Raw genomic sequence first — 23,440 nt, 5'->3', positions numbered from 1 at the left:
GCAGAAGTCCCTAATGAGGGTGGCAGAGGGAGCTTATATTGAATTGTGTTGAGGTCTCCTTGGAGTGGGGGTGAGACGGGTACGGAGGGAGGGGACTGAACCAGCTCCCTGGCCTAGGTAGGTAGGGACACAACCCACCTCCTTATCACACCACTGTCATGGGGCTCATGACTTTCAGTTCAGATAGACACTGCCATTTTCCTCCAAGGCTAAGGTAGCTGAAGGCCACAGAAAATGCCTGTCCTGCAGCTCTCCATCCAGATGGCCTCCGGGCAAAACTTCTCTCAGCCCCAAACAGAAAGCTTTGTAGCTTGCCTGTACTCCACTGCGGGAAGCTGCATCTCCTTAAAGGAAGAGGCTCGGGCTCTTCCCTCTATGCAAGCCCAGACACGGTGGGCACACTGTCACTGGAGGTGCAGCCCCTGCTAAGTGCCCTGGAATGACTGTCCCCTGGTGCACCTGTACTAGTGACCCTCAGGAACAGCTGCAGCTACATTGCCAGCGTTGTGTCATACCGAGGAGGAGAAACCCCTGCGTGGAGGAGAGCACACACTCTGGTCTCTTTTGTCCCCTTGATCTCTAATGTTTTGAGAGACTTCCTGAAAAAAGGGTTCTGTGGTCAAATGCATTTTAGAAATTCCACCTGTGACATTCATCTCTTGGAAATTAATTCCTTGTATTACCTTATTAAATACTGTGAGGAGTCAGGCTAGACAGAAACTTGTTTACCCTCGTACACTAAGCTGCTTCCAGAGCGTCTACTTCTGGCAGACAAGTGCAGATTTCCCCTATACATTCCGACGGACACCACACTTAAGAGTCACAGAAGAGAGTCAAAGCAAGGGATTGTTATCAGACATGAAACAGGATGCCCTGCCCTTGTAAGGGTCTAGATGACTCTTCAAGAGAAAACAAGATCAGGAAGTGAAAATCTGAGGTAATGGAATGGGCAGGAATTTGCTGATGTAACAAAGGGCTGCTCAGGGAATAAACCTGAGGACCTCTCCCAATTGGGAGGGAAGAAACTGTCAAGTGCTTAATCCACCTTCTTTGTTAGATGGGGAAGCAAATGAACCGAGGTTGTGAAATAGTGGCCATTCTGATAAGTTAAATGATGTGTTCTGTGTAATTTCCAATAACCAGTTAATTTGCCAGGAATGTAAAAGCCTGGGCTATCTGAAACCAGAAATAAAGCATGAAATGTTCATTGGCTGCTTGGCCTCTTGGTTCCTTACAGGTTGAGCTTGTGAACTCTAGGTTATTTTAATGACTATACTAAAGAGCAGGATGTGCTGATGGAGAACCTGATTTGAAAGTTATCTGACTAATTCTAACTCCACTGAGTCACTGCAATACCAAATAATTGGCCCAAGCCTTTCCCTCCATTTTCCCACCTGTGCAATTACAATAATAATGTTTATTCTTACTGAAATCACAGAAATAATATACAGGAAAATAGAAAACATACTGTGGAGCAATGAGGCAAATACTACTGAGAAAGCTGTTGAATTGTGCATATGCTTTGGAAACCTGAAAGCAGTAATATGATCGATTGACTGATAGTATAAAGAGACAGACCTAGAAGGTTTCAGAATTTCCAAAGCTAAAAAAGCAGTGTTTGCTAGCACTTAGGAAAGGCCCATTTAGTGGAAATCTCAGTAGAATCCTTAAGGCAATTCTTTACAGGCAAAAACATTGCTCTCCAGGAACACTTAATTTAGGGACTTCCAATAAATAGAAAACCACTGAGATTCTAGATCAAGTCTAGAAATAACCCTGTAGCCCAAGATTTATTCAAAATTTGTCAAGAATCTGTATTTGGTTTTTACAAATAACTGTGTGATATGGTTCCTCCACAAGATGCAATGTGTCGAAGCAAAGCTAAAATCAACTTCTCTGCATTGCAAACGCCAAGGCTGTGGTAAAGTGGCTGACTGCCACTAACTAGATTTCTAGCCCTAACTAGATTTCTCCCACCTCAGAAGTGTGTTAGGGAGTGGTGGCTTTCATGAGTGAAGTGTTGCTTTTCACTTCTATATACCTGGAATGTAAACATATTTGGTCAAAATTAGAAATCTTCAACAGTTAGTTACTTACGTATTTTGACAGTTTACCTCCAGCTATAATTATTGCTCTTAAACATTCTATTCTTAAAAATCCAATTACACCCACAGCCATTACACTAACTCTGCTACCATTCCTGGATATGGGTGACTTGCATCTTTCTCAGACTAAGTTGACAGAGTTTTAACTGAAGAATTCTAGCATACCATTTTCTACTTTAATACATTTCTAAGAACAAATTAAATAGTTTTTTCAAAAAAATGAAACAAGAAATTTACTACCTTAAACTACATTGGGCAGAAAATTGAGTTCCTTCTGTAGAGTAAGCACTGAGAATCTGTCCTGAGCAATTGACTGTTCACCATACGATGATTTGGGGACGCCTTTAAGGGTATCCTTGAATTGGATATTGTCAAAAGCTCCCACTTTGCAGAGTTCTTCATCATTAGTTTCCCATGTGGGATTTATAGAAAGGTAGTAGAATGAAGCATTCTTATTTTGCACAATGGGGAATAGGTTGCTAAGAATATGAGTCTGAGAAACATGACACTGGTAGGAAAGAGTAAAATAGTTCATTCTCATCTGCTCAATAAGCCATTTTAACTTGAAAATAATCACAGTTTTCATGCAACCTTCCACTAACTTAAGTTTATTTCTCCCCCAACTTTATTAAGGTATAATCGACAAATAAAAATTGTCTACATTTACAGTGTACAACATGATGTTTTGATATATGTATATGACTTTAAATGTTTGTTATTTCCTTAGTTAGATTCTTAACTTTGTTGGAAATTGACAAAATTTAATCTTAGATTGTGTCTAATAATTAATTATCCTTTACCAATATTCACGAGATGTTGGAAAAAAATACACAATAGTTTATTTCTCAAAAAGGAGCATTTTGATCATTTGGGAACTGTGTTTTAAAAGTATTTAAAATGTAGTTTATGTGAGAGTTTTCAAAGTTTTTTCATCCTAAACTCTTTGACCAAGAAAACCTTTATGTAAAATCTGAAGTAAACAAAAGAGGTCTAGGCAGACCTGTTCTGGTTGAGGCTGGGTTTGAGGATTGGAGATCCATCCACTTGCTTCCTCTTTCCCCACTTTCCCACCTTTTGAAGTGCAATCCAAAGATTTACCTTGCACAGCTGGAAAACCATGGTTCTGTATTAATACAAACTACTTATGGACTTTAATCACCCACTATTTGTGCCTATGCTTGAGATATTATCCACCTAATTAGAGGTTGCCTATAAATCTCTACAAAAACTGTACACATATGTTGCTATATCACGTAGCCATTATCCTGACCAATCTATATGTTCAACTGTCTAGAATCCATCTGTGGTCAGTATCTTCTGATAATTCCTGGTTATTGAGACCAACCAGGAGACTATCAAATTATCAATCTTTTTTTTATTTTGTTTTTCAGCAATGAGCTCATCAACAGGGAAACTAACTGTCCAAGCATGTAAGTCCAGTTAGTTTATATAAACAAGTTCAATTTCCACATCAGAAAGGACATCTTCAAACATTAATTCGTAATTTCCCATCTCTGTTTCACATTTTCTTTGGGAAAGGATAATAATTGGACAATAGATTTAAACACTTTTTTCCTAACTGTACAACTCATCTTTCAGTCATGTTCAAGAAAAACATTTACATGGTGAAAATCCTGAGGTAATTTGGATTTCTGGTTTGGAATAAGTGGACTTGCTTTTCTAATTTCTAAGATGCTATTAAATGTGCTTTCTGCTGAGAAATAAAATAATGAGAAAGTGATACATGAGAAGGAGATAAACCCCATTGTCTGTGACTGACCTACAAAATATGCTCAATATATTCACCTCTATAGCTAACAGTGGCTTCACTAACTCACTTCAAATCACTGTGGCCTGTAATTTGAAAGATATTATAAAAGTGATGATGAATTTGAGCAGTGGGGTTTGTGCACTTGCCTCTGTGTCTTGTAAACACCCTAAATATTTTTTATTCCTTCATTCAACTAGTATCTTTTAACACCTACCAACTACGACTAAGTGTGCCAGGAGGTACCATGGTGGTACCATGGTGAATAAGACATGATCCCTGCCCTAAAATTAGAGTTTGAAGGTCGGAGAAGACATAAATAAATCAGGAAATATGAAAATAGTATGATAAAATGCTATGATGGAGAAAGAGCACAGTGCTATGAGAGTCAGTCAGAGGGTCAGCTCACCCTCCTGAAGCAGGAAAAAAGAGAAGCTAGGAATCAAGTGACAGGTGGGGTGAGTGCCCCAGGCAGGGTGAGTGATACATAAAAATGTCTTCAGGCAAGACAGAATGTAGTCATTTCTTGCAATTAAAAGTGTCAGCATGGCTGGAACATAGAATGGGCCCTGGGGGGCATGAGAAAGGGATGTGATTGACAGTAACCAAGGACCAGAACCACACTGGGCAATGAAGAGTCACTGAAGGGCTGGCATATTTCAGAATGATCACTCAGGTTGCAGAGGCAAGACTGGAGGCAGAGAGATGAACTGGGAAGGTGTGCAGACTTGCAGATGAGAAGAAATGGTAGTCTAAACTAGAGTAATGGCAGAGTGACAGAGATTTCTAAAACAGCTGGCTATAGTTGGAGTATAATCAATACCAATAAAATAAATTTTCTTTTTTGGTGCCTAGTTAATTGGACCAAGAATCGACCCTAACATATTTTGTTTATCAGCACTATGCTCTAAATAGCTTAATTCTTAACAAGAAGCTTAAGTAGCAAAGTCATCTCTGATCTGATGCCCAAGATAGAGTACATGTTTATTTCTGACAATATTGAATGTGATGTTTGTGTGGAAACATGGAACCCTGCATCCTGAAGAGTGAGAGACTGGTCATGATACATTAACCCATGCACACCTTAGGAGCTAGTTACTCATAAAAATATATGGGAGAGGGGATTCCAACAAATGAGTAATTACTTCTGCCCAGGGGGAGTTGCTATTCTGGTGAGGACTTCATGTCAAGGTAACACTGCCAGGTCACCTAAAACTAGGAAACTATAACCTTAGTGGGAGCTCCCAGGATATCTAGATATTTGACAATGCGAGTCCTTGGGGCAGGTTTGACATTTTGTGGTATGTCAATCCTTCACAGCTTATCATAGCTTCAGTAGGCAACATATATTCACATGTACAAGGGTAGGGAGGAAGCAAAACATCAACACATCAGGAAACGTGAGAATGGATAGTGATGTAGTATAATACATGCTTACCTAATGATAGATGCACATATTGCATTGCAGTAATCTATTAGGTTCTGTATGTCAAAGATTAGAGAGACAGTATCTTATCTTTTTTCCCAATAGGTTTAGGGATACAAGTGGTTTTTGGTTATATGGATGAATTGCATACTGGCGAAATCTGGGCTTTTAGTGTACCTGTCACCAGAATAGTGTACATTGTACCCGATAGATAATTTTTCTTCATTCACTCCCCTCTCACACTCCCCCCTTCTGAGGGGAGACAGTTCTCACAACTTAATGATCTCATCTTTTTCAGGTTGTGGTAAACGAGTTGTTCCATTAATAGTCAACAGAATAATGTCTGGAGACGTCGCTGCCAAGGCTGCCTGGCCTTGGCAAGCTTCCCTTCAGCGTAACAACATCCATCAGTGTGGGGCCACCTTGATTAGTAATACGTGGCTTGTCACCGCAGCGCACTGCTTCAAGAAGTAAGTTATTGACCTTAAGTCAGATCTCATTACTGTTAAAAACCCCTGGTTTTGTCACATTCTTGGTAACTATCAATGTCCCAAATATTACTGAAGTAAAATAAGAAAAAAGTTCCTTTAGGTTCTTTACTAAAATAATGTTACACTTGCATATGTATTTGAAAACCTTGGTGAAGAGAGAAGAAGTAATTTTTCTCCTCATATTCATCAATCAAGCCCACAGAGTATTAAAGAAAGAAACTGTAAGAAAGCAGAAGTCATCCTAACACAACATGTTTACTACTAACATACAATATTACTTTTTTGTCAACCAGTGCTCTCCACTTAATACTGGTGTCTATTTCTGCCAAACATTTGGACTAGTCTCATGCTAAACACAAATAATCAAATTAATTACAAAGTGAAATGAAAATCTTCAATGGATGCAGGAAGTTAGTAACTGTGATGATGGGGAATTGCCCAAATCAAATTTAGAGGTTTGACATGTGAAGTTCTGGAGGAATTAGAACAGTTTAAAACCAAAATGAGAAATTACCAGTATGATAAGAACAGCCATTTCAAAAGAGATCCCTTTGAGTATCAAAGGATTAAATGAGGCGCTTGGGCTATACAATAAGGCCTGTATACGATAGGGTACCTTTTGACAATAGTGCTACAAAAGACAAACCCAGTAGTGAAGAATAGTATATTGTGCTATCATATAATTTTTTTCAACTGAACAATTAATTCTTCATTCATTGTGATAATTTTTGTACATAATTTTTTAATATAAGATAAAATGAAATTTTTCATAATTTTTAGTTTTACTTTTCAAGATAATACAGGTCTTTTTTATCACTATAACATTTAGAATTTTGGATTTCTTTTTAAGTAGATTAAATTTATGGCCTTTTTCCAGTACCAATTATTATGGTGATAACAAAGGCTTCCTGAGTATCTCTGTAGAAGAAGTGTCAGCAGGATTTAGTGGACAAAATAGGTGCCAGCCAGCAGGACAGTTGGGTCAAATATCTATGACCTTGGGCAAGTTATTGAACCTTATTATTTTGAGAAATAGAATAGATCTCATGTTCCTTTTTTCCTATAAAATTATGACTATTTACCATAATAAATTCCATCCACGTAAGAGTATAAACCTATGTGGTGACCCTTAAGGTTTTATAGAATATATAAAAATCTGTGTAAATTCTTAATGTTCAAAAGACATGAGAGTTCAATAGACTGATATATTAGAAAGCCAGAAATCCCTTATATAGGTGCCTACTAGTTTTGGACTAAATACTTCAAAGTAATGGGGAACTTACTTTGCCAAAGATAGCCAGTCTTATGGAAGATAGCTCTATTTTTGCAAATATCTTTGTAACATTGAACACCAAATCTGCACTCTAATAACTTCCACCACTGATATTTGTTGTTTCATCTGGAACAACAGGGACCAAATTTATTTCTTCATTCATAAAATAGTTGTTCCTTAGTTTCTCTTTTTCAGGCCAAACATAAAATGAGTGAAAAATCTCCAAACCATAAGTGAAAATAAACATCATTAATTTATTTTCACAGCACCAACTTTCAGATACCTATCATATTGGTTTTTCTCCTCTGAATGTCTAGATTTTGTCAGTCTCTTCCATAAATTTGTTTCCAAGAACTAAACACAACAAGATAGGTCATACACGACAAAGTAAAATAGGAAAGGCTCTGGAAAAGACACATAATATAATTGAATGCAAAGGTAACAGGCAGTTTAGTAACCAAAGACGACTACCACAAAGCATGGTGATTAAGAATGTCTGTTGAAATACTGAGGGTATTTTTATGGCCTGCCAAAGACATCTAATCTTCACTATGTCCTAGACAGTATATTTTCCAGACTTGGCAGATGATAATTGAAGTTATGCTCATCAAATAAGCTGATGGCATAAGGCTAAAAGAGAAATGAATGTGTTGGTAAGAAAAACAGTAATTTTAAAAGGACTTTATCTTAGAGTAATGAGCGAGAACTAAATGATTAATTTTAGCAGGTATAAATGTAAGGCTCTAACTTGGGTCAAAAAAATCCAAGTATATCAGTATAGAAAGCAGTAATGTGCTTTAGCACGTGAAGATTGGGTAGAAATTTTTGTCCGAAGATAGCTCACTTTGAGTGAGTTGCCCCTAAAGTTATATTGTAATTTAGATTCCATTGAAAGAAATGTAGAGTCCAGAATAAAGGAAATGTTAAGACTCTTTGTTGTAAGATCCTACCTGGGATAGTGAATTCTGTTCTGAAGGCCATGCGTGAAGAGAACTTGACAAATGGTCCAGTGTCCAGCAGCATTCGTATCACTAGGGAATTTGTTAGAAATGCAAGATAGATACATATCTAGAGACAGTCTCACTCAGTTGCCCAGGATGGAGTGCAGTGGCCTGATCATAGCTCACTGTACCATCAAACTCCTAGGCTCAAGTGATCTTCCCACCTCAGCCTTTCAAGTACCTGGGATTACAGGTACGTGCCTCCACACACAGATAAATTTTAAAAATTTTTTATAGAGAGAGAGTCTCACTGTGTTGCCCAGGCTGTAACCTCTAACACCTGGCCTCAAGTGATCCTCCCACCTGAGCCTCTCAAAGTTCTAGGATTACAAGCATGAGCCACCTCACCAGGACAGAAATGCAAGAATATAAAGTCCTATCCCAGACCTACAGAATCAGGAGTTGCATTTTAATAAGATCCTCTGATGTTTTATATACACACTAAGGTTTAAGAAACACTATCCTAAGATACAAAAATTTTATTACCCTGAGAAAGCTGAGGTAGAGACAATCATTGTAGTCATCTGTCTGAAGTCTTCCCATGTGGAAGAGAATTAGAGAATCAAGGAAAAACTTGCCAACAGGCAGAGCTGCTCGAAGACGAAAGGGATTGCAAGGTGAAGAAAGGGATTGTAAGGCAAAGAAGATGCCCCCATCTGCAGGAGTTTTCAAGCATAGACAATCACCACTTGAGAGTGTTTTTATAACAACTATCACCAATTGTTAAGCTCCATTATACTACAAATGTTTGGTTAGGCAATTAGGATTTGTTTTGTATAATTCTTACATCCACCCTGCTCTGCAAACCCTTCTTGGTGAACTCTCTTTTACTGAGTGGGATAAGAAAAGTTAAGAAATTTGCTTAAGGTTATAATGTTAGCAGGTGGTGGAGTTGAAAATAAGCATATGCCTTCTTCATGTCAAATCTCACCATCGTATTCTTGATTTAGCATCTTTCATGTCAGGTATTTCTTTCAGGTGTGTCATCTATAAATGTAATAAACACAAGAGGTACTAAATAATTTCTGGCTATTGGTGTTTGAAAGTTCTAAAATGATTGTTTCCACTTGTGTAAACACAGTTCAAGCTGTGAGCTTTACATTTACAGATCCAAAAAACATGATTTATGTTAAGTTCATCTAGGCATGATTAAATTGAGGGAACAGCTTTGCACCACTAAAACTCACAAAAGACTGATTTATAAACCAAAAAAAAGGCAATGTATGCATGCTATATGAACAATTATGTTCACAAACCAATCTGTATTTAGTCTTTTTCAGAGTGTTTTTTGTATATCAAAATGATGTATGAAAATAAAATTTTGAAAGAATAATAATCCCAGCACAATTAACAGCTGTCAAATTGGACTCAAATCCCATTGATATGTTTATATGCTTCTTCTGTGACTAAAAGCTACCTACCTATTAAGAAATAATTAGGTTGAGAAACAAGTATCTCTAGGGACAGTATCTGTCTCTTTGCTTATCATTCATCAATGATGTTAGTTCAATTAATTAGTTAAGAAACATCACTCTTGCTTGGTAGAAGACAGGGTCCTACAAAGAGAAGGGCAGAGAGAGGCAGGCAGCATGTGCGATAATGAGGCAAATAGTTTAACCCATCTTAGACTTATTTTCATAAAGTATAAACCAAAATCTTTACTGGATGATCTTTCATCATTACTAAATGATCTTTCCGATCCCTGTATGCTCCATGCCCTGCCAGTTGCTCAAGCTCACAAGCTAGAAATTAGCCACACTTGATCCTCTCTCAGAGGACTGACTACTGCAGCCATCTTCCCACAGCCTTTACTGTATCTCCTCTCGACCTTCAACAATCTATTCGCCAGAAAGAACCAACATGATTTTTAAAAAATGTAAATGACACTGCATCACTCCTCAGCTTATAATCATCCAGTAGATTCCCATGTCACTTGAATAAAATTTAAGCACTGTATCATGACCTGGAAGACACCCTAAAATCTGGTCCCTGTCTGTCTCTCCGAGCTCATGCCCTGCCATTCCACCACTTGTGTTTGACTGCAGACCATCTGGCCCAAGGCTTTGGGACTTCTGCCTAGAAACTTGTCTCCCTGATCTCCTCGCAGCTGACGCCTCATCAACTATGCCTCAGTCCAAATGTGCTATTCTCAAAAAAGCCCTCATGACCCTCTAGTACTCTATTCCATTACTCTATTTTATTTTATGCATGGTGTTTATCACTGTTTAAAGTTATTCACCTACTTGTTAATTTGTTTTAATTTTTTTCCTTCCCTGGAATCTAATACTCCTGTGAGCAGGAACTTTATCTGTTTTGTTCCCCACTTTATTCCCACACTTTGGATAAGGCTCAGTACATAAGATGCTCAATAAATATAGGCTGAAAGATTAAATGAATGATATTTTATGTGTCTTACAATTCTAAAATTCAACAATTCTATATAGAATTTCTGCCCTAATATGCCATTTGTATATGTTTTATCTTTAAAAATATATTGGCAATAGACTATATTTAAATGGTCAAACTATAATTGCAGCCAAGTATTCTCAGGATAGTAGTTTTTCTTTTGTTAGCCTGAATGCAATTTATGTAGCTCATATATTCTGTGCAGTTTATATATTCTGTTAATTTCTAACCTTTTCTAGTTATGGAAATCCACATCAATGGACTGTTAGTTTTGGAACAACAATCAACCCTCCCTTAATGAAAAGAAATATCAAAAGAATCATTGTCCACGAGAGGTATCACTCCCCAGCAAGAGAGTACGACATTGCTGTTGTGCAGTTCTCTCCCAGAGTCACCTTTTCAGATGACATACGCCGGATTTGTTTGCCTGAAGCCCATGCGTCCTTCCAACCAAATTTGACTGTCTACATCACAGGATTTGGAGCGCTTTACTACGGTGGTGGGTATTTTAGAAGAGTAAGCAGAGTCCTATTTAGGGTGGTGTAATTTAATCTTCATCAGTATTATCCTGCTAGCCATTTCCACACAACTTGGTTGAATTAGGGTTCTTATTCTGCAAGTGACAGAAATTCACTCAAATTAACCAAAGCAGAAACAAAAGCAAAGCAGCACAGCAAACTGGGCTCTTGTAATTTGAAAGTCAAGAGGTGTGGTAAGTCTGGCTTCAGACACAGCTAAATTCAGGAGTTCATATGATGTCATCAGGTTCTGAATCTCTGAATCTTCATTTCTTAGCCTTGATTGTCCCTATGTTGGCTTCATTTGGAGGGATTCTAGCTCCACATAGTGGCAAAGGTGGCTACCAACAGCTCAAGGTTTACATCATTCTCACCCGATAGAAGAAAGAGCATTTCTTTTCAGAAAAGGCCTCTTTAATCATCCCTACTTGTGTCCAAGGGTTTTAAGATTAACTGGCAAACTCAAATATACTTTATGCATTTGCAGCAAAATTTGCTTCAGTACTAAGGAGACTAATTTGAGGATAATCGTGAATAAGCATCGTGTAGCGATAAATCATCAAAGCATTTTGCCCTCTCTAAAATGATTCAACTTGATATACTAACTAAATCTCCTAAGAAATAATAATTTAGTTATTGAATGTTTTAGGCCTTCTCAGGGAGGCATATTCTGGATTCTATAATGTGGTCCAGGTACATATGTATAACAACAGCTATACATTCTCAATTAAAAAAAATAATGTCCAGTTGCTGGGAAAGGTCTCAAGCTTTAACTCTGGGGTTGAGAAGATGATAAATAACTTTCTGAGAATGACAGAATCTATTTACAGAATTCTTTACAATTTATTTATATACAAGAAACTATAAACTATAAGCCTTTGATAAGTCTCCACTAAGGAACTAGAAATAACCTTCCACTCACATAGCCAGGAACAGGCTTTGGGGTCTCTAGATTTTCTCCAGATGTCTCATGTGGTTTTATTCCATATTATACAAGCTTAGATATGCATTGCTTTCTTGAAGATCATATTACCAATCACAGGAAATATTATTCAGAGTTTCTTCACCCCAACAGTAGAGCTGTAAGCCTGACACCTCTCTATGTATGCTCTCTCTCTATAACGGGTTTTCTCTTAAGATTGGCCTTGTAGTCTTTGTTTCATAATGCTTAGAGGGAAATTCTAAATCTCCTTTGGTTTAATAGGAAGAATCATTTTCTGCCAGGATTTTGAGATTGGCACAGAAATATAATATACCTATCATCATACTTTGTAAGTAGCAACAAAATCTGAAATTTATAGTACACTCCACCCAACAACACTATACACATTTATTACAAGTACCCATGGATCACTCACCAAGACAGATCATATCCAGGTTGATAAAAAAAATTATACCAAAGTTAAAAGAATTGAAATTATATAAAACGTATTCTCTGATCATAATAGAATCAAATCAGTAACAGAGAGATAACAGAAAAATCTCTAAATTCTTAGAAATTAAACAATATACCTGTACATAAAGAGGGAATCTCAAAGAAAATTTAAAAAATACATAGAACTGAATGAAAGTGAAAATATATAAACATATATGCAAGGTACAGCTAAAATAGTGTAAAAGGGGGAATTTATAGCAAATGCATACATTAGAAAAGAAGAAAGATCTCAAATCAATAATCTAAGTTCCCACCTCAAGAAACTAGAAAAGAAGAGAAAAATACAACCTAAAACAAGCAGAAGAAAGGAAATAAAGATAAGAGTAGAAATGAATGAAACTGAAAATAAGGAAATAGAGAAAATTAATAAATAAAAACCTGATTCTTTGATAAAATCAATACTCTCTGAGAAATGTCATTCAGCTTTCCCACAGTTGATGATATATAATTCAGGGATGTCCAGCATTTATGGGATATGCTTTTGTAACTTGGAATACATTTTACCAACTAATTTGCTGAAAAATCTATGAATGTGCATTATCACCTACAATATATAGATTGTCAATTTCACCTTACCCTTCCCAGCAACTGGACATGATTTTTTTTAATTGATAATGTAGTAGGCAAAAAAATCACACACCGATTGTATTCAAAGAACAGAAAACTTGAAAAATCCTTGATTGTATTCAAAGAACAGAAAACTTGAAAAATCCTTTAGCATATTTCTGTTTCATATTTTCTGAGTACTTTTTAAAATGTGTTCGCTAACACTTTTCAGATATAAATCTTGAAATGATCTTCTAAAGAAATTCGTGTTTGTGTTTACTGTGTAATTTTTTTCAAATTTATTTTCTTATATTTTTAATTAACATATAAAATTGTATCTGTCATGTATAATATAAAGTTTTGAAGTATATATTTGTGGAATCTTATATCTAGCTAATTAACAAATGCATTGCCTCACCTATTTATCATTTTTGTGGTGAGAACACTTAACATCCACTCTCTTAGCATTTGTCATGAATATAGTATATCATCAATGTGGTTACCATTGGCTGGGGTGGTTGAAGGTGGGGGGAGTTGGGGAGATGTCGGTTTACAAACACATATTTACTTTTAGGAAGAATAAGTTTGACGAATCTATTGTACAGCATGGTAACATAGTTAATGATCATTTATTGTATTCTTGTATTAGTTTTCTATTAGTATGTAACAGATTACCACTAACTTAGCTTTAAAAAGCATGCATTTATTAATACCTCATCTTTGCCATAAAATGTAACCCAATCATCAGAATGACATCCATCATAGTCATAGATTCTACCCATACTTAGGAGGAGAGGAATCACAAAGGAATATTGGGAACCATCCTGGAATTCTTCCCCACACAGTATCGTGGTTTCCCAACCAGTGTATGATTTGGTATAAAGAACCCCTGAATGCTTGTGCTATTCTTAGTTTTCTACCTAGTCTGCCTGCCATAATTAGTTTCTACAACTCAGGATCTAGCTTACCATCTGCAGCCACCAACTTGTAATACATAAGTGAAATAATTGTCATTTAATGCCATTATACACGGGAAAGCTTTTCATATTAATAAAATGTAAAGGATAAAATAAATGTACATAGTACTATAGTCACTTTATCAAGCCCAGGGAGAAAGCTAATGAGGCATACAAAGTTTCTGGGAACAATCTGGAATCCACAGCTATAAACTTCATAAAAAAATAAAATGCCTTCCTAAAATATATAACCTGATTGTTATTAAAGTAAAATTACAAATATTTTCCAGAAAAATAAACGAAATGACTTTCTTGCTTGTAGAGATATTTATAAAAATGTGATAGGACAATAATTATGATTAAATATGACAAATTTTAATGAGAAATTCTTTTCTCTAGCAACTGCTTATATTAACCTCATTCTGTATTGACAATTTTGGTAAGAAAAGTATTAGAAACTCATGTGCTTTCTTCACTCTAAACTATGCTGATTGTAAATACTTAAAGTACTTTTTGTTTTCTTTAAGGGGAATCCCAAAATAATCTTCGAGAAGCCAAAGTAAAAATCATAAGTAATGATGTGTGCAAGCAACCACAGGTGTATGGCAATGATATAAAATTTGGAATGTTTTGTGCTGGATATCTGGAAGGAATCTATGATGCCTGCAGGGTAGGTTGGAGAGATTATTTTGATACCACTAACTCAACAATTTTTATCTGGCCCTGGAAATATTCTATGTCTTTATATTATTACAAAATATAAATATCATGTCAGCCTGAAAAGGTTCAAAATGCAAATTTCACAACACAAACATACTTCTAAATGTTTTTTAAGCAAAATGAAATAAGAGTTTCTCTGATCCTGTCAAACAAAATGAATATCTCTTAATAGCCAGAAATCCAAAGATTAATAAAGCGGAGTTTCTTTCCTGAAGGGGCTCATATTCTAGAAAGGAAATAATCATGAGCAATGAGCTATGATGTGATATTACAAATGATATAATGGACAGCAGACATTTTTTCCTTGAAGAGAACATTTTTGGAACAAGTTTCAGAGAGTTAATATTTAAATGAGGCCTGAAGCATAAATAGCACTTACCCAATTATAGGATAAGAAAAGAAAATTATGGAAAAGAGAAGGAGCAAAGCCAAAATTATAAAATTGTAATTCATATTACCCAGTAATCTGCTGGGTCTCAGCAAAAGGAGCATGAGAGGAAAGAGAACTAGTTAAAGGCGAGAACATGGATCAGGCCATGTTGTGAATCCTAGTGTCCTCCTAGTCCCCTCCTCTGTCCTCAAATATCTATCTGGCATGTATATTTTCCAACAAAGGTGTGTGTTTCTTCCTGGAAGCATTTCCTTTTTAACATGAGATTCCTGAAAACTCCAAGGAGGTGACTCTGTATGGTGAAATGATGGGAACGGTATTAATACCGGGTGGCAGAAAGCCCTGCCCAGACTCCCACAAACCACACAGCACTGGCAACATCTATCAGAGAAGGAGCAGGGAGTTTTGTAGCATGGAGGTCGGACAAGAGCAGGATGTGGTCCACAGCGAGCCTCACTTGCTGAAGAGAGAGGCAGCCAGAATTTAGGGACTCCAGCGAGGGGGCCATACCATGGGGAAGAGGTGGAAGGTGGCAACAGGGGTCTAGGAGCAGACAGGACGGCGGGGAATCCAGGTGAACAATGAGATTAGTGATACACCCCAGGAAGGATTGGTGGCCATAGAGAGGCCTCAGTGGATTGGAGAGCAGGGGAAAGATTTCTGCCTGACTGGTGCAAGTGAGTTAGAAGACAGAGCTCTAGTCACAGAAAAACATGGGAAGTTATCAGGGAAATGACTCTATAGGGTAAGGATCCAAGACAGGAATACTGTGATTGTAACTGGGGTATATGGTGAGGCATTTTTTGTCTGTCTGGAAAAAAAAATAGAAGTCCAAGTAGCAGCATCAGCCTGACTTTCTCAAATTTACCAAATGTTGGTCTAGAACTCAATAAATCCCCTGCCATATATACAGAATTGGTCCAAAAGTCTACCTTTTTTTTTTCACCCAGAGATCTAGCCAGGCCAGACCCAGACACAAATGACAAAAGGATCAGATTGCTGATATGAAAGTCAGAAATGAAAGACGTTGACAACTTGGTCCATATTTATGGTTCTGCTGTTGTTTCCAGCTCAGTCAAGAGTTTACAAAAAGAAATATTCCCAGTTGTAAACACCACACAGGCAGCGCTATACTTCTTGGAGAGCTTTTCCAAGATGGCATTTGAAATCTTTTCAGAAAACAGTGTCGGTAGTTAAATTCAGGTAGTTGAGAATATGTGGAATAGGAAATTTAGTCCAGAATTGTCCTTGGCCATTGTTTCCTTCATTCTAAATCTCTTCATTTACTCACTTAAAAAAACGTGTAAATGCCCTACTATGTGCCATATACCATGTAGGGACTGGAAATAGACTTATGATCACAAACCCTCATGGAACCTGCTTTCAGGGAACATACTGTCTGGTGGATGAGATATGCATTCACCAAAAAATTACACCAGTGAAAGAAAAACAATTGAAAAAGTAAGCTTGGGAGGAAAAGGTCATGATCTATGAGTATATGTAAGAAATGAACACGAGTAGCAGAGGTGGCTGGAGTTGAGCTAGTACCCAGAAGAGGAGTAGGAATCAACTAGGAAGATTGCCGAAGATGATGCAGGCAGGGAGAATTCTTAAAGCTTTGAAGGAAGAAGTATCAGAGCCGCACAGAATTTCTTGACAGTAACTCTAGAAGATAGAATATAGTGGAAAATGCATTCAAATTTCAAAGGGAAAATGATTTCAACTTAGGTTCCTGCTCATACAGAGTAATAATCAAATGTAAGGGTAGAATTAAGAATTTTAGACAAGCAATGACTCCAAAAAATGCTCCTCCTATGCCTTCTTTCTCAGGAAACCACCTGAGAGGGAACCTCGGCAAAATGAGGGAGCAAATCAAGAAAGTGGAAGACATGAGACCCACAACATTGTGAATCCAATACAATAGAACAGTGACAGATAGTCCCAGTAACTAGTCTAAGTTAGAGCAGAAGAAAGGGAGGAAGGGGATTGGGGGCGGGGGGCGGGGGGAGGGGGCAGGGAGAGACAAACAGAGAGAGAGACAGAGAGTATTTGAGAGAAATTGAGATAGAGAATGCGTGTGTGTGTGTGTGTTTGTGTATGTGCACGCACACACATGTGTGTTGAGATGGAAGGACATCTTCAGAGGGAGTAAAAGAACTGGCAAGTTATCTGATGTACTTGAACATTAGTATTAGTAAAAATTATTGTTAGATCTTGGTAGATCTTTTGGAGCATTCAGCATTTGCCACAGGTACATAGAAAACCAGCCAAGTGTAAAAGTGTGTTATTAATTCTAAGAAATGAAAGTCTGGCAAAAAAAAAAAAAAAAGGTAACATAATCAAAATATGTTACTTGACTCCCCAGTAAAAAACATTTACAAACTGATATTAATGGAAACATTGGCTGATAGTTTAGCCAAAAATGGAGATGCTATCATGTAAAGATGTGTCGAGGAAAGGTTGCCAAGAAGTTATGAAACAGCTAAATCCCCACCTACATAACCAAAAAATCAATATATGCTGTCTAAATCTAGAAGCAGCAATTTGAGCGTATTATTTAGTGATAAGGAGTTAGATACTATAAGAAATTATTAAACAAGCATGATGTGACTACTCCTGGGAAACAGATAAGGTGAGGCAATGTGGGAAATATAATCGCTTTTTAAGCCTCTTCCTATTCTTTTCTTTTTTCTTTTTTAACTTGTGTTGTTTACTTTAACAAAAATAAAATTTAATTTTAAAATGTGAAAAATTGAACCTGAGAGTTCTTTATAATTTTGAAATCCATGTTTCAATTAATCATTCTATATTGGTAATCTATACATAGATTGTCTAGTAATGAAATATGTGGTTCATCAAAATATGTTAAATAAAAAGCTTTATGCTTAGCTAATTTTCTTTCTCTTTTCTTTCTTTTTTGTTTTCAGGGTGATTCTGGGGGACCTTTAGTTGCAAAGGATCTTAAAGACACGTGGTATCTCATTGGAATTGTGAGCTGGGGTGATAACTGTGGTCAAAAGAACAAACCTGGAGTCTACACACAAGTGACATATTACCGAAAATGGATTGCTTCAAAAACAGGCCTCTAATTCACCATAAAAGTTAGACAAAGATGTATGCAGGTCATACAGGCATGAGAATCAAAATATTCGGTGGGTGTAGTACAATGAAGTGGGATTATATGACTGGACATGGAACACAAGACATATAACATGATTTATTTTAGAATCACCTTAATCAGCCAATAATCCATAACCAATTTATAAGGGATTTTTATTTGTAAAGTAATGGATCTGTTTAGCATGGCTTAAAAAATACAGCAGAGATACTTAGCTCTTTAAATCATGAAAGTTATCACTTGAGGCCAGTAGTTCGAGACAAGTCTGGGCAACATAGTGAGAGCCGCTAAGAAAAATTTTAAAAATTAGCTGAGTGTGGTGGCACATGCCTGTAAGTCCCAGCTACTCAGGAGGCTGAGTCAAGAGGATCACTTGGGCTCAGGAATTTGAAGCTGCGGTGAGTTGTGATCGTGTCATGCACTCCAGCCTGGGTGACAGAGAGAGACTCTGTCTCTTAAAAAAAAAATTAAAAATAAAAAAATTAAAAGTCACAAAAGTTGGAGTATAAAGGAGATGCGACACAAATGTTTGGAGATAGTCTGTGATAGGTCAAAGGGCCTTTGTCAAGGGTGTCCCCTTAAGTGATTTTGAAATATCAGAGAATTCAGGAAACCCTTAAGTAATTCCTTATTATTTCTCTAGAGCTCACAGTTCTTTTTCTTTTTCTTTATTCTTCCAGGTTTTCCAAAAAGCTTTTCCTCCATAAAAAATAAATTTGCTACTTCTAAAGCCATTTGAGGGACACTCATGAAAGAAAGTCATGTAGGAAATAAATTCTCGTGGTAAATCAAGCCAGAGATCTTCTAAACTTTTTTTAGTTGCAAAACCTCTCTGATTTTTTGGTGATTTTTTAACACACACACACAAACACACACACACACAGATATACTTAGAGAAAGTCTGATTAATGAATTATATGTATATATAGTAATTAATCAAAAATGTATTTTTGTTATAAAAGTGTGGGGAAAGGTGATGGTAAGTTCCTGAGTAGTCCCAAAACAAGGACCCAACAATTTGATATTTTAGAGATGCATTTATATATTTTGAACATCAGGGGGAGATTTTGTCCATCATTAACATAAAGTTAAAAGCCTAAAATAATTGAGAATTCACTAATGCTTTGAAGAATCAAAGGGCATTGTCTTTCTCCGTAGGAAAAAAAGAATTTATTCCCTTATATTGCTATAGCAATTATCTTCTAAAGCTTGTGGCAGTGTCCTGACTGTTGCAACTATGAAACCCTAAAATAATTTTTTTAAATAAATATAAATTCTGAGCACCTATCACATAGTACGCATGAAAGAGAAAACATATTCCCTAAGTAAAGTGTCTTCATAAAGTCATTTAGAAATTCAGGCTCATGTATTTCATAATACAATTAAATGAAGACTTTGCAGTTACTCAGCTTGGCAATGCCCACAAAACATCAGGGCTTGCAGGCTGGGGAGTCATTTATTCATGTAACCCAAATATAAAACAAAACATTAGAACAATGGACTTATTTTATAATAATTTCCCCCATTTTCTATTGAGAAGACATGAAAGTAATCCTAAAGTAAAAAAGGTTTGTAATTCATTAACACAAAAAAATTGATCCATAGTTTAGGCTTGTAGAATTTTGAAGTTTAGAAGAGATTGTACAAGTCATAGAGGCCAACACACTTATGTTATGGTTAAGAGAACTGAAAGCAGAGAACATAAATGACTTGATAAAGCTATAGGTAGTTTGCATCCCCAGTGGGCCTAGAACCCAGGTACCAATTTCACATTCTCTTTTCCTTAGAAATTATCTTTTTCACTATCTATATTTATTGAATCATCAGATCTATAAAATTTTCAGTGAGAGTTACTGAATCGATTTTAAGTTAGGAAACTCTTAGGAATTTTAAATGATGAGATTCACTTAGGCAGCTGGCTGCCAATTCTCTAAACTCACTTCAAGACCAAGTTGCTGCTTCATATGTAATTATACACGGGCATATAAATTATTCCATGTTATGGTGGGAAAGTATAATTCTGACTTTTAATGTTAAGATTCAGGAAATGATCTTAGAGTTTTAAACTTTGTATTTCTAAACTGTTTTGTACAGCATTTCATTTTGGGTCATATATAAGCAAGCATTGATATATCATTTTAAATCTAATAAAGTTGATGATCAGAGCATTCTATAAATGATATCACTCAGTCTGTGTTAAGCCAATAACATGAATCTTTCAACTGTTGTTAACAATCTCATTTCTTTTAAATAACTAGTTTGGATCATTCTGAAGCAGGGTTCTCAACCTTGGCTCTGTTGACATTTTGGTCTAGATAACTTTTTGTTGTAAGAGGCTCTCCTGTTCATTGTAGAATATTTAGCAGCATCCCACCAGATTCCCGCAGCATGCCCCTTTTCCAAAAGTATTGTAACAAAAAATATCTCAATATCTCCAAATATTGGCAAATGTCCCCTAAGGCTGTGGTCCCCAACCCCCGGAACCGGCCTGCACATCACTGCCTGAGCTCCGCCTCACCCCGTCCGTGGAAAAATTGTCTTCCTTGAAACCAGTCCCTGGTGCCAAAAAGGTTGGGGACTGCTACCCTGGGATAAAACTGTCCCCTGTTGAGAATCACTATTTTACAGTCATTTGACCATTTTTAGAAATGTGAGAGATTCCTCAAAGTGATAACAGTGAATCCTCAAAAACTACGGTTCACTGATCAAACTGAACACTCACTATCATGTTCCTAAAAGGAACAGCAGAAAACATGACTGATGCTTCAGGCAGTGTCCATGTCCAATACAGACTGATCTTCCCCTACACAGTGAGCTCAGAGAATTTCTCTCATGCTCCTGCTTAAACTAGACCATAGTCAAACAGCACCATTAAATTTTAGTGTGAAGATAGGGTTTTATGAAAAAAGCTTTCCAGTAGAGTTTCTCTACCTAGACCACAATCCACAGTAAGGAATACATTTTACATCACAGTTTCATATACATACAATGAAATATAACAGTGTCTATCAAACATTCTGGAATAATCATTCACTATTATTAAACGTCATTTGTTATGCTCTCATCTACTCTCACCACTCTCCCCACCTTCAACCTCTCCCTATCATATTCAAACTACAGTTGTGATCAGATTATAATGCTATTAGGTAATTTTATTTCCATGCTCTCAAATCTTCACTGACTTCCCCTTTGCCTGAAAAATAGAGCCTAAATCTATGTCACCATAGCGCTGAAGACCCTTTACAATCTTTCAACAACCAAAAAAATTTTTCTTTTGCTTGTACTCAGTGCTCTGTAACACTGGATGTTTCTACTTCCCGAGCACATCCTGTCCTTTGGTCACACCGTTCTCCTCACTCTGCCAGATCAAGCTCAAAAATCACCCCCACCAAGTATACTTCTCTCATTTTCCCAGACTAAATGATTCTCCATATAAACCTCTTTGAATTTTTTTGTTCCTCCGCTGAAGTACTTCTGATACTATCCTCTGTATTGTAGTTTTTAGATACATGTATTATCTCTCAAAATATCTTAAGTTCCACAAGGCTAAACACTTCATTTTGGTATCCCCCACAGTATTTACAACAATATTCTACATATATTATGTCTTAGACAAATGTTGCATGAAAGAATAAGTTAACGGAGGCTAATTATGATGCCTATGCAGTCGAGAAACCTCAGTTCCCAGTTATTAGCTGCTTTGCCCATGTCACTTTCCTTTACGCTGATCTCCACACTATCCGGTCTTACCTTGCACATTCTTGAATGTTCCTAAAAACCTCCTCTCTCTGCCTATACCAGAAGTAACCAAAATACAGGCAGGCTCTTCATGTAAGACAGTCACCTCCCAGGAGCCCCCTAACTGAAAAACGTTTCCCCATATATCTTTAAACGAGCACATCCCAAATCTATAGGAATATTTGAATATAAGGCAAAAAAGCAAACCTCGGCCATGCAGCACTTCACGGTCCCTTAGTTTTTTCGACCAGTGTTGTCCTTTATTCCTTTTTCTCCTGTAGACATCACAAATCTGGATACTTCCTAATGACCTTATTAGATATCTGATTGAGGCCCTTCCTTGTTGAATTTGCCTAATAGGAGACACTAGAGATGTAACTAAAAATCATACATAATATTGACTTTTTAAATGCTCACAGGAATAAGGGCATTTGAATTGCATTAAAAAAAAGTGATATAGATTTTAGTTGTGTTTAGTTCATAGATTTTAGTTGTCTATGTAAGATTGTCCTCTCATTTTCATTAACAATCAAGATTTAACTGGTAAACTAACTTTTTTAACTGTTTTGATGTTCTCTAAGCTCAGAAGCCTCCTCCCACACCAGAAGTCACTAAATTAAGTAAAGGGGGAAAATCCTAAATGTCACACTGTAATCCAAAACTATACTAATGGAAATGGTCTGGGGCTAATGGGCTAATAAAGGACTGAAAAACAATGAGTGAGAATATTAACACCTATAAGTAGTGCCTGGGGCATCCAAGCTTGGATAAAGATTCAGTAACTGAAAAACCATTTGTATATAAATGTAGTATTCTGAGCTAAAGTTAGAATTTCTGAAGTCATGGTTTAGAGAGAAGCCAAATCAAAAGCCATTTTACAGATTTTTAACCTGAAGATTTTAACTAGTAGGGAAGGAAAACTGATCCAAAACCACTTAGGTAGAAACAAAAAAAATCTGAAAGAGAACAGGTTCAAAGGAAAGTGTGAAAGCTCAGACCAACGAATAGTAAACTCAGGCAGACTTTAATAAAGTAACTATATTACTGGCAAAAATAAGGATAGAGGAGTTAAAGATACTGTCTCAGGTTTATTAATAAAAAGACCCAAATACGTCTGCTGAGATGAGAGGTAGGTTGCTACAATAGTATGTCCCTCAGCCAGTACTCTTCTAAGCAGACAGAAGTAGTATTAATAGTTAGCTGGGAATCTCTCCTCAATGCTTGGGTTTTCTGCCTCTGGTTAATGTTGCTGAAATGTGTAGGTGTAAGTTAGAGTAGGGTCTTAGTAAATTGGGCACAGATGAGAGCTATAAAAGAAAGGATGGATGTCAAATGAGGGGAAATTAAAGCTGCAAGTTATGAGAAAAATATTAATAGTTGCTAGGACTTCAAAGCGACACATTCAGCAGACCTCTGGACCCTGCTACTGGCCAAAAGGACAGTCAGAGGGTGTATTCTACACAGTGGCCTTCCCTAAGGTTATACAGTATGGACATACCATTTGCACCTTATCTTAGTACCCCAGAGACCATGCTGGTGATACTCTAG

At 36.7% G+C, this 23,440-nt stretch overlaps 1 protein-coding gene across 4 annotated transcripts in view; it reads left to right on the top strand.

Moving 5' to 3' along the window:
• LOC123624137 (transmembrane protease serine 11A-like) overlaps window positions 1–18,381 on the top strand; it is a 45,731-nt gene extending 27,350 nt beyond the window's left edge. For 2 of the 4 annotated variants that reach the window (XM_045531751.1, XM_045531750.1), the window contains exons 6-10: window positions 3,497–3,535; window positions 5,598–5,769; window positions 10,710–10,969; window positions 14,453–14,595; window positions 17,964–18,125. In XM_045531751.1, the coding sequence (XP_045387707.1) occupies window positions 3,497–3,535; window positions 5,598–5,769; window positions 10,710–10,969; window positions 14,453–14,595; window positions 17,964–18,125 (776 nt within the window). Of the gene's footprint in view, window positions 1–3,496; window positions 3,536–5,597; window positions 5,770–10,709; window positions 10,970–14,452; window positions 14,596–17,963 lie in introns of all 4 variants that reach the window. The other 2 variants (XM_045531752.1, XM_045531753.1) reach the window with 2 other exon arrangements.
• Window positions 18,382–23,440: the final 5,059 nt, after the last annotated feature.

Source organism: Lemur catta, chromosome 19 (genome assembly GCF_020740605.2).
Source record: "Lemur catta isolate mLemCat1 chromosome 19, mLemCat1.pri, whole genome shotgun sequence".
In the NCBI taxonomy this organism is placed as follows: domain Eukaryota; kingdom Metazoa; phylum Chordata; class Mammalia; order Primates; family Lemuridae; genus Lemur; species Lemur catta.
This window is presented reverse-complemented; position numbering and strand designations above follow the sequence as displayed.